We start from the raw sequence: 11,379 nt of genomic DNA, 5'->3' as shown, positions 1-11,379 counted from the left end.
CAGCCTGTCTGCTCTCCGCCTCTTCCCCGTTAGGCCCCTTCCTGCCATGCAAATTGAGACCCAGGGGAGGCACCATTTCTCTAGGGACCCTAGGGGAGGGAGGCCTCATCAGCTGGCCTGCTGGAACTTGATGGTGGCCCTGCCTGGATAGCACAGCTTGGGGTTCTGTGAAACAGCAGAAACCCTGGGAGGGGAGGGGGTGCTCCGGAATCTTCTAGGGACAGCCTATGTTTCTCTCTCTACCCCAATGGGAGGTCATTTCCTGGGCCGGCCAGCCTCGACTGTGGTTGTCTTGCTATGGAAGGGCAGGGCTAGGTGCAGTTAACTAAATACATACCAATCCTCTGTATCAGTGGTTCCCAACCTGTGGGTTGTGACCATCGGAAACACATATTTCTGATGGTCTTAGGAACCCCCAACTATAAATTTATTTATGTTGCTACTACATAACTGTAATTTTGCTACTGAGAGGTAGCATCAGGAATAAGTATTTTCCCCTGGGCGGTGGTGGCGCACGCCTTTAATCCCAGCACTCGGGAGGCAGAGGCAGGGAGATCTCTGTGAGTTCAAGGCCAGCCTGGGCTACAGAGTGAGTTCCAGGAAAGGCACCAAAGCTACACAGAGAAACCCTGTCTGGGGATGGGGGGTGGGGGAAGGGTTTCCAATGGTTGTGACCCACAGGTTGAGAACCATTGCTTAAATGAATCTGACCTTGGGCTCTCTGCCCTGGGCAACCTTTATCCTGTAGGAAGAGGTACCCTGAGGAAGGACAGTGCAGGGGACAGATTCACACCAGGCTGCTGGAGAGGTCCAGAGAAAGGTTCCTTGGAGTACAGAAAGTCATGTCAAAAGTTGACTCTGTGGGAAGGGAGCCGTGAGGTTCTTGTGCAAAAGTATGCCAACTGATAGAAAAAGATACAGCCTAGGGCCTTGACAGGACCCTCCTCTCCTTGCATATGAGGTTGCTGTGGGTTGCCAAAGGGGCTGGACTTAAGTTTCTAACCATTTAGGGAAAATCGACCACATAACCATCATGGTTGAAGGGGCTTTTCCGGGAATTCTGTGGGATGCTGAGGTCACTGAAGCATTGTATGTAGCTCTAGGGGTCCTGAGCAGGGGTGAGGCTGAGATGGGAGAGCCCTCTGGTTCTGTAGGCTCTTTGGGTTTATCTTGACAGCAAGCATGGCCATAGGGACCACAGCATTCAGGGGTTCATCTGAGCTTAGCTTTGTGTCCTTGCCTCGGGGTCTGGGCAACCCTTAGCAGCCTCGTGCCTTCAAGTCTTGTGTCTCCCCCTAAAAGCTTCTTTTTCTGTCTTGTGTCCTGATCCCCAGGAAAGACAGACAGGTGTTGAATCTTTGGTAGTCTCTTTACATCTCACTGTCCCCACAGCAGCCTGGATGGCTGGCAAGATGGCCCACATTTGGAGAACAGCTGCCCTTTTCTTCCCACAGCAGGGTTGGAAGGTGAGAGGGTGGTGTCTGGACATTCCTACCTCTGTCCTGAGCCTGTACCTCACTTGACAGTATGAGGGTCAGCTACTAAGGGAGTATAGTAGGCCGGGATCCTGGGTTATGGAAATTGGGGGTAAGAGGGTTAAATTTTTATCTGAAAAACAATTCATTCCAGGCAGTCCCACATGTTTTTGATTCTTTCCAGATGTTCCCGATGGAAAAAAAAAATTCTCTGAAAAGGTGTCAGATGTTCAGCTCACAGGAGACACAGCACCAGAAAAAGAATGTCGCCTAAGGTCAGCATGGGGATCATAGACCCTCCCCTGGCAGTGAGTCAAAGTCCGGGGTCCCTCCTCTCAGTAGACTGGACCCTGAGGAGGTGATGACAGAAGGCTTGTTGGCTTTGAGGCTAGTGAAACTCAAAGTTGGGAGGTTAATAGCAAAGTTTTCGGGGGTCACACACGTGCTGTCTGGGCTGTACAGGGGGCAGTGATTGCTGAGGAGGTGGCTCTGAGCTCAGGTGTATGGGGGGCCACAAGGGGTTGGCAGAGGGTGGTTGACCTCAACATCCCCGTGGGAGGGATGCAGATGAGCCCTTTGGGCTTCATTCCCATTCATGCCAGGCAGGGAGCCAGTGGGGCCCCACCACCACAGGGCTATTGGTCACAGTTTGGACCACGCTGTTCCCTTGCTAGTGACCGCATCACTAAGCCTTGTACAAGCCTGTGACGCCCATTCTTTCCCAGAACAGGAGGCCTTGTAACCCACCCCCCGCCTCTGCCCTGGCCTGTCCTAGCTACACAGCCCAACATCTGGTGACCTCTCTCTTCCCCTTTCCAGGAAGACAGCACCAAAACAAGACATGGAAGATTGGAGAGAAACAAGGTGCTCAGGCGTGTGGAAAGAAGTCAGGGACTCCCCGGTGGGAGAGGTTAGGAAGTGTGTCTGAGAAAGAAGAGATCTTCTTGCCTCAGTATCCTGGGCCTGTAGATCTTAGTTGCCAGGAGGAGGAGGGGCTGGTAAACTCAGGTTCAACCCCAGGTGCGCTAGCCCAAGTCCCTCACCTAGGAGCACTTAGAGACGTGCCTGAACAACCGTGACAGTCACGGCGGTGCCCCTGGCTCACAAAGGTTCTGGATAAGATGGATCATGGCCCACGTACTAATTTCTCAGCCTGATCTGCCAACAGCACCCAGGGAGAAAGTGCCCAGTCCTAACCGCTGAGAGACCAAGCCTTCTCATCTGTATGAAATAGAGGCAATGCCAGTAGCCGGTTCTCCATAGGGTGGCTGTGCCCACCGGAAGCTGCCCTGCATCCTTGGCTGTGTGTGAGCACTCTACCAAGAGAGGAATGGGGAGCGAGAATTTTCAGACCCAAGCCCCTGCTATCTACACCCCCCACATGTTTTTCCTTTCTTCTTCTTCCGGAGATCCAGGAAAGATGGACTGGGACCCCCTGCAATCTTTCTGTCCTCGGGGCTGGGGAGACCCAAAGAAGTTCTGGAGAAGTAAGTGAGAAGAGACCTCTTCCCCCCGGGGGGAGGCACAGGAACCTTGCAGAGTGGGTGAACCCAAGCTCAGGGGTGCTCATGCTTAGAGTCAGGAATTGCTCTAGAAAATATACTTCCATGTAAAATGACACCCCACCCACTGGGCACATGCACCGAGCTTGCTTTGTAAGAAATGGTCTCTGCTCTGCACAGGTCCATGTGGCCCTGGGCTCTGGTGGGGACCAGGGGCAGTACTGAGAAAACAGCCCCTCAGAGCAGGGTGGACTACCATGAACCCCACAAGTGCCTTAAGGTCTGGATGAGGGGACAGAGAGGTGAAAGGGGCCTCTGGAGACAGAGGTCACGGATGCAGGATCCCAACACATATTTTGGGGGGCTGCCCGTTAGAAGAGAAGGAGTGTGAGGACAAGCCTGGACTTCCTCTTCCTGTCCTGGCTCCCATGCATCATGCCTACTTGGCACAAATTGCTGGTTTACCCTTCTTCTTGCCTCCCTCAGCCCTAGCCTGCATGGAGGTGCAGAAGGAGACCACATTCCAGAGGCACCAGGGGAGAGTTTATTATAAGAACTGTACAAAGAAGCTTATCCGACAGCCTGGCTTTGAGCTGGTTCCCACCTACACAAGGTGGGAACAGGGCTCACTCCTTAGAGGTCCACGGGCAGCAAATGTAGATTCTATTCACGGCTCTTCCTCTGCAGTGATTCTACAGTTGGTGGAGAACGTCAGACCTAACAGATTCCTGAGGCTCTGGGGGCCAAACCAGGCTGGGCCCGTGTGGAAAAGGCATGGTTGGCGGGTTCTGGGCAGAGAACTACTGACTCTCACTGGGGAAGCTTTCTAAAGGGACAGTCAGTTGCCATAGGAAGGAGACCTCAACTCCTTCGACAGAAGAGACACGGGGGAAGGAGACCCAGAGTGGGGACGAGACCGTGGGTGTGAGCACAAGAAACAGAGAAAGGGGAAGAGCGAGTCTCCGAGAAAGGAGCCAGAGGGATATCCAGGTGAGGCGGGGAGGGCTGAGAGAGCCGAGCAAGCAAGGAGACTGGCCAGAGGTGTGCACATACGTGAACACACAGGTGTGTGCACACGCACCTTGTTCTGAAAGTTTTGCCGATTCCTGAGTTTTACTCAAACTGTTTATGAGAAACAAGAAGGAAAAAAAAAGGAATTTAGGCCAAGTAGGGCTGCAAGTGTAAAGTTTAGAATGTGTGTTCATCCTTATTTACTCCCTCACAACAAAACTCACTCTCCTACATTTAGGGATACTTAGATGAGCAAACCCACAGCGGAGACACACACTTCCATCCTCTCTTCTCCCTCTCTGTCACACTGACACACGCAGACACAAACATTCACAGATACACGTGTGTCTGCAGACACAAGTGGTTCACATAGATACGGTTGTGTACCAACACAAGAACTCAGGCTCACAAGCAGGTGCTCAACCACACAGATGTACAGGGACACATACAAGTGTCTGAATCCAAAGACCCCTGAGCAGGACCCTCACTCCCTCTTCCGAGTCTGATTTCTGTTCTCTGAGAGTCAGCAGAACCTGGTCCTGGTGAGCAGAGCTAAAGAAAGTGGCTTTCAGCTGGGCGGTGGTGGCGCACGCCTTTAATCCCAGCACTCGGGAGGCAGAGGCAGGTGGATCTCTGTGAGTTCGAGACCAGCCTGGGCTACAGAGCGAGTTCCAGGACAGCCAGGGCCACACAGAGAAACCCTGTCTCGAAAACCAAAAGAAAGAGAAGAAAGCAAATGATTTTCCTTCCCAGGCTGCAGGAAGACCGAAGCCAAACCTGGTGGGCCTTCTTGACGGCATGCCCTAGCCCCAGCATCAATGCCTCTCCCGTGAGCTCGGTTCTAACATTCTCAATGTCACTTTGAGGAAGCAGGGCAAGACAAGGAGCAGGGAAGAGATGGGCAGAGATTAGACAAGAAGGGGGAGAGGTCTCAGCCCTGGGGGTCAAAGGAAGGCAGAAAGAGGAAAGAGGGAGCGAACAGATTCTTCTTAGAGAGTATCAAACCCGACTGCAGCAGAGACCTGGGGGCTCAGGCCCAAGCGCACGAACGCAGCTGGCAGGACCCAGCCTGTAGGACCCATCCATGCATCCTAGAGAAAGGTAATTCCCGAGGGGAATCCTTCCTTGGTTCTTCCCCCCAGGGGCCAGCCAGGGGAGCTGTCCACCGGCCTGGATATGACTGAGTGAAAGGTTTCAGAAGTCATGTTTCCAGCCTGATACATCCGGATCCAGTGGCCAATTGGCTCTGTGCAGCAATTTCGGTACCAGAACTATTTCCTTTTTACAGGGCACTCCTGAGCTGGCAGGGAGAAGCTGCGTCTGAGTCACAGGGATGGGAGCGCTGGCTAAGCCCTGGGGGTCAGATGTAGGTTTTTGAGGTTAAGACTTGTCTTTGTCCTGGCTAGAGCTGGAGGACTTGGGCCCTTAAGAGTAGTGACAGCAAGGCAGCCAATCCCTCCATGATATGCTGGCCCTTCCCCAAGTAGGGAACAGCATTCTGGTGTCCTGGCCAAGAGAATGTCTGTCATAGCAATGTAAAGATGAAATTGGGAGGCAGGGACTTCGACCCCACCTGAGCCCTGGCACAATTCCCATTTCCCTCAGCCCAGGCGTCAAGCCCTGAATAGCCCCTGCCTCAAAGTCCCATCCTCCAGCTCTGCACACAGCTCTGTCAATGGGAGCTTCAGGCCTGTGTCAATGCTCAGCTGGCCACCTCGATACCGCTCTCTATACAAGAGACTCTTTGACTCCTGGCCGCACAGTCTGCCCCTGTGGTGGTGATGGTGGTAGTGGTGCTGATGGTGGTGGTGGTGCTGATGGTGGTGGTGATGCTGATGATGGTGGTGGTGCTGATGATGGTGGTGATGCTGATGATGGTGGTGATGCTGATGATGGTGGTGATGCTGATGATGGTGGTGGTGCTGATGGTGGTGGTGGTGCTGATGGTGGTGGTGGTGCTGATGGTGGTGGTGGTGCTGATGATGGTGGTGGTGCTGATGGGAGTGGTGCTGATGGGGGAGGAGGAGTAGTCTGGGCAGTGTCCAAGGGGCTGGTGGGTGTGAGCTCCATGGTGGGCCCAGCATCCCCTGTAGAGCCCTTCTCCTCCTCCCCCTGGCTCTGCACACCGCTGTTCTCATTCTCAGGGCCGTACATCTTGTTCATGGTGTTGGCAATCAAGCCCTCCTTCTCGGGGGCTCCGTCTCCGTTGCCATCCTGGCTGTGGCGGTACATGTAGGAGGCCTGCTTCACAGAGCGCTGTAGCAGGTGGCGGCGGTAGGCCCTCTGGATTTTGATAGCACACACCTCCTCCTGCTTCCTCTTGAGGGTGGTGGTGATGGGCTCATAGGAGACCTTGGAGGGGTTGGCTGCCATAAACTTCTCCTCCATGGTCTGCTTGAGGGCATCCATCTCCCCAGAGTCACCCAGTACCTCTTTGGTCAGGGCAAAGAGGATGTCCAGGCAGTGGATCTTGTCCCCTGGCACCATGGGCAGGTCTAACGTGATAAGCTTGATCTTGTTGGGTTTGGCGATTTTCAGTGGCTCCTGCAGGGTGTCCACAAAGTCAGAGAGGCGGCTGTAGTCGATGAACTGAGTGGCATCAGGGTCGAACTTCTCCCAGGTCTCATAGAACATCTCAAAGTCGTCCTCACTGAGGGGCTCACTGCTCTCCTCAGTGGCCACATTGAAATTCTCTAGGATGATGGCAATGTACATGTTGACTACGATGAGGAAGGAGATGATGATGTAGCTACAGAAGAAACAGATGCCAATGGATGGGTTGCCACAGTCACCCTTGAAGTTGGTGCCTGGGTTCTCCAGTGTTGGGTCGCAATCTGGGGGCCCACTATTGAGGATGGGGTTCAGAAGCCCATCCCAGCCGGCTGACGTGGTGATCTCAAAGAGGCAGATGATACTGTTGCCAAACGTCTCAAAGTTAAACATGTCGTCGATGCCCGACTCTTTCTTGACATAGGCGAAGTTGGACATGCCGAAGATGGAGTAGATGAACATGACCAGAAAGAGGAGGAGGCCAATGTTGAAGAGGGCAGGTAGTGACATCATGAGGGCAAACAGCAGCGTCCGGATGCCCTTGGCCCCACGGATCAGACGCAAGACTCGCCCAATCCGTGCCAATCGGATCACGCGGAACAGTGTGGGTGACACAAAGTATTTCTGTATCAAGTCAGAAAGCGCAAGGCCTACAGAGAGAAACGGAGGCTGGGTCAGGCACTGGGGACATGGAGGGCTGGGGGGGCCTGGCCCTGTGTGCTCAACCCTCTGACTATGGCTTCTCCTAGAGCTCTTGGGGGCCCCAGCTTACTTTGTCCTGACAGTTGGAGGTGGGATATATTTAAAAATGATGGGAGCCCATCCTTAGATCTGCTTGCAGATACCACAGGTGAGAGAAAGTGGGGAGGAGAGAATAGCTGTGTGGCTTGTTTTCATCTGTAAAATGGGAGTGAGATGGCACCACCGTGAAAGAGTGAGGCCAGGCCCGTTAAGTGCATAGTAAATGCCTGGCATGCAGTAAACTCTCAATAAACAGTACCTGCTTACTGTTGTGGTTGTAGACAAATCTGATCTCCTCTCAGTGTATGAAAATTCTGGAACCTTTTCTCATTTGTGTGGATGTTTACATGTATGTACATACTTATTTGTACATATGCATTTGTGTATGTGCATGCACACAGGCCAGAGAAAAACCACATGTATCATTTCTCCTCAGATACCATCCACCTTGTTTTTTGAAAGAGGGTCTCTCATTGGCCCTGAGGCCCAATGATTAGGCTAGGCTGGCTGGCCAGTCAGGTCCAGAGTCCCAACTGTCTCCACTATCTCGTGCTGAGATCACAAGCATGTGCCACCATGCCTGGCTTCTTTACATGGGTCCTGAGGATCAGACCCAGATCCTTGTGCCTTCACAGCAAACTCTTGATCGACGAACTACCCCTTCAGCCCTCTCTCATCCTTTTGGCTCAGCAGGTGGCCGCCCAAGAACACACCCAAGGCTTCATGTGTGCACAGATGACAGGTGGCCTGTGAGCCATGCATTCCTCTGTGCATTACAGGTGAAAGAATGGCAGACACATGTGTGTGCTTGTATAGGTGTGTGCGTGTGCCAGGTCTATGTGCATGAGGGAAGGCTTCCCTGAATAACTCATCTTGGTGTGGCCCTGCCAGCTCACCCACGATGGACAAGATGACCACCACAAAGTCGAAGATATTCCAGCCGATGGTGAAGTAGTAATGGCGCAGAGCAAACATCTTGAGCACACACTCCCCTGTGAAGATGATGATGAAGACCATGTTGATGTTGTATAGGATGTCCACCTTGAGCTGGCTCTGGTCGTCCGTCTCCACCATCATGGTAACCATGTTAAGGCAGATGAGGATCATGATGGAGATGTCAAACACCTGCTTTGTCACAAAGTCGTACACCATGCCCTGGATCTTGTTCTGCAGTGGGACGGAGCGCGCACATGAGGAACATGGAATTGGGGGATACGATCAAGACCCAGACAGGATGGGTATGAGTGGGAGGTGCAGGACGCAGGACGGTACAACAGAGGCCTGGGGAGGGGGAGGGGGAGGAAGTAGGTGCGAAGCATGGTGGTGAAGTATGCCACAGGAGGGAAGGTCTGGAAACACATCGTTCTCTGTGTGTGGGCTGCGTCTGTGTTCATCGGTCCCCACTTTAGGGCCCTTCCTCCCTACACAGTTCCTAAATCATCTCTACCCCTCTTCCCAAGTCACCGTTTGCTGGGGTCTGTGCACATCCACTTCCTGCTCCTTGTTGCTGCCCCTGTCTCACAGGCCAGAGGTCTCACTTGAGAAGGTGGGTAGTTACTGGGAAGTTGTGTGGGGCTAGGAGGGGGGTAATCAGTAACAGGAGCCTAGAGACATCTCTGTGTTTGTGAGCAGAGCCTTTGTGAGGCTGAGTCCTCGAACGTGGAGCAGAGCAAAGGCTGCGTGGACATCTGCTGTCCCCTCAGGCGGCAGCCTGGTACAGGCCACTGGAGGAGGGGCCCAGAGCCTGATACCTGAGGTCGGGGAATGGGCTTCTGGGGCTTCTTGGAGCCAAGCTTCTTCATGGCGTTGTAATATTTCTTCTGCTCCTCCGTCATGAAGATGTCTTTCCCTCCAAAGTATAGTAGGACAGAGACAGTGAGACTGAGGCAGGTCCCTTTCCCTGCTCCCAGGACCCCCCAGCTCAAGCACTGCCTTGAAGGTGGACTGTACCCCTTGAGAAGCGTCTGGTGCGGCTGGAGGTGGAGGGGTGAGGAAGGGGGAAACGGGCTCTGAAGAAGGTGGATGAGTAAAAGAAGGAGGGAGTGAGAGGGTTTCAGGCCCATTTCCCAGTTTCAAGCTAAGTTCCCCTAATGCTTCACCAATGGGTCCTTAGCTTGTGTCTACTTAATTTATTGTTATTGAGATAGGGTCTCTCTTTGTAGCATAGGCTGGCCTCAAATACACTATGTAGCCCAGGCTGACCTACAACTCGTAAACTTATTGCCCTAGACCACCTAGTGCTGAAACTCAGGTGTGTGTCACCTTGTCTGGCTCCGCGTCCACCTCATTTTATAGATTGGGAAAATGAAACTTAAGGGGTCAAGTCACGGTTCAGTCCCCTAGTGGGATTTCAACCCATGCTTGCTGCCCCAGGTATCCAGGTCAGTGACTGCTCAGGACTGCTCAGGCAGCCGATGACTACAGAAAGAAATAAGTGGATGGGGTATGGGGGGGGGGGGTCCTCCGGGGAGGGCCAGATACTCATCTTCTTCTTCTGTTGGTTGAAGTTGTCAATGATGACACCGATGAAGAGATTGAGCGTGAAAAAGGAGCCAAAGATGATGAAGATGACGAAGTAAAGGTACATGTAGATGTTCACCTCATAGTGCGGCTGCTCCTCCTTCTGCAAGGCGAGGTACATGCCCCGGGTTTCTCTTTGTTCCCCAAGGTACTATGAGCGGGACTCCCCTCCTCCCCAGGCTGCTGGACTACCAAAGAGCTAGCATGGCGAGGTGGAGGTGGGGTGGACGTGAGGATGGCAGAATGGACCACTATCAGCTCCCCTCTAACTTACTTATCAACCCAGTGAGTCAACTCACCTCCCGGGAGTCCACGGCTGCATACATGATGTCCATCCAACCCTTGAAAGTGGCCTGAGAGATCATGGCAGGTCATGAGGTGAGGGACTGTCCCATACACCACCATTCATGTCTCCCTCCCTTCCCTAATCAAGCCCTCTCCAAAGACCAACTGCCAGGGCCTCACTGGGCAACATCAAATAGACTAGAGAGAGATAAACACTACCTCCAGGTCCCATGGCATTGCAGAAGGGGTTGGCCACCCCTAACATGGAATAGTGGATACTGATATGATGAGGGACAACCGGGCACTTCTACCCAGTTCTGAGAAGGCTCAGTGGGTTTCACTCACCACCTGAAGGAGGGAGAGATAGCCCAGACCCACGTTGTCATAGTTGACCTTGACGTTCATCCAGCGGACCTGGCCCGTGTGCATGAGGCTTTCACACTCAGACTTGTTGTTGACCACAGAGATGTCGAATCTCTCAGAGGTGGTCGTGTTGACACAGTAGTAGAACTTCCCAGCAAACAAGTTGACCCCCATGATGCTGAAGATGAGCCAGAAGATGAGGCACACAAGGAGCACATTCATGATGGAGGGGATGGCTCCCAGGAGGGCGTTCACCACCACCTAGGGGCCAGGGTGGTGGTGGCGGTCATTGCTAGAGACACTCTCGGGCATCTCACAGGGGACTCCCAGCCAGGGGACCAGGCAGAGCTGAGCACTGGCAGTCAAGAAGGGCTAATCTTAGCCAGTCCTAGTGGGGGAGGAGTCTGCTGGGACATACAGGTGCAGGGGTAAGGGGTAGAGGTAGGGAGCTAGCAGACTGGTCCTCTAGAAGGGCTCTTTGCTTGGCTGGAGCCATCAAGGCAGAGTGAGGGTACCAGGCTTCTCTGGAAGCTGCCAGGTCATGGGTCACAGGACAGGAGATAAACAACGCTTTCTCAGACTCGTAGGAAACTCAGCCCATGTGACCTGGCTTGGCTCACCACATCAGTGAAAGACACAGAAAGGACCTAAAAGAAGCCACCAAGGTCCGCAGAGCAATAGGATTCAGGGTCAGGTCCCTGTCCCTTACCGGCCCTGGCCATATAGGCTTACCAAACTATTTTAGTCTTGGTTGAATCTGAGAATTGTGCCCCCTGCTGCCACCACCCCCACCCCTTTTTAAGTGTTTTTGAGACAGGGTCTCATGCATCCTAGGCTGGATTTGAACTTGCGGTGTAGCTGAAGAAGCCCTTGAGCTGCTGCTCCTGCCTCCACCTCTTGAGTGCTGGGATTAGGGGTGTGTGCCACCACAC

The 11,379-nt window shown here is 53.3% G+C and overlaps 1 protein-coding gene across 2 annotated transcripts in view; it reads right to left on the bottom strand.

Moving 5' to 3' along the window:
- Positions 1 to 5,668: 5,668 nt before the first annotated feature.
- Positions 5,669 to 11,379, bottom strand: part of Scn4a (sodium voltage-gated channel alpha subunit 4) — a 28,533-nt gene continuing 22,822 nt past the window's right edge. The window contains exons 19-25 of one of the 2 annotated variants that reach the window (XM_052758765.1): positions 10,430 to 10,708; positions 10,099 to 10,152; positions 9,765 to 9,902; positions 9,031 to 9,135; positions 8,176 to 8,446; positions 6,019 to 7,188; positions 5,669 to 5,802 (exon numbers count right to left, since the gene is read on the bottom strand). In XM_052758765.1, coding sequence (XP_052614725.1) covers positions 5,717 to 5,802; positions 6,019 to 7,188; positions 8,176 to 8,446; positions 9,031 to 9,135; positions 9,765 to 9,902; positions 10,099 to 10,152; positions 10,430 to 10,708 — 2,103 coding nt within the window. In that variant the 3' untranslated portion in view covers positions 5,669 to 5,716. The remainder of the gene's footprint in view (positions 5,803 to 6,018; positions 7,189 to 8,175; positions 8,447 to 9,030; positions 9,136 to 9,764; positions 9,903 to 10,098; positions 10,153 to 10,429; positions 10,709 to 11,379) is intronic. The other variant, XM_052758766.1, reaches the window with a different exon arrangement.

This window comes from Peromyscus californicus, unplaced genomic scaffold (assembly GCF_007827085.1).
Source record: "Peromyscus californicus insignis strain IS unplaced genomic scaffold, ASM782708v3 Scaffold_3__1_contigs__length_106647218, whole genome shotgun sequence".
Lineage (NCBI taxonomy): Eukaryota > Metazoa > Chordata > Mammalia > Rodentia > Cricetidae > Peromyscus > Peromyscus californicus.
The sequence above is the reverse complement of the archived record's forward strand: the minus strand, read 5'-3'. Positions and strand labels throughout refer to the sequence as shown.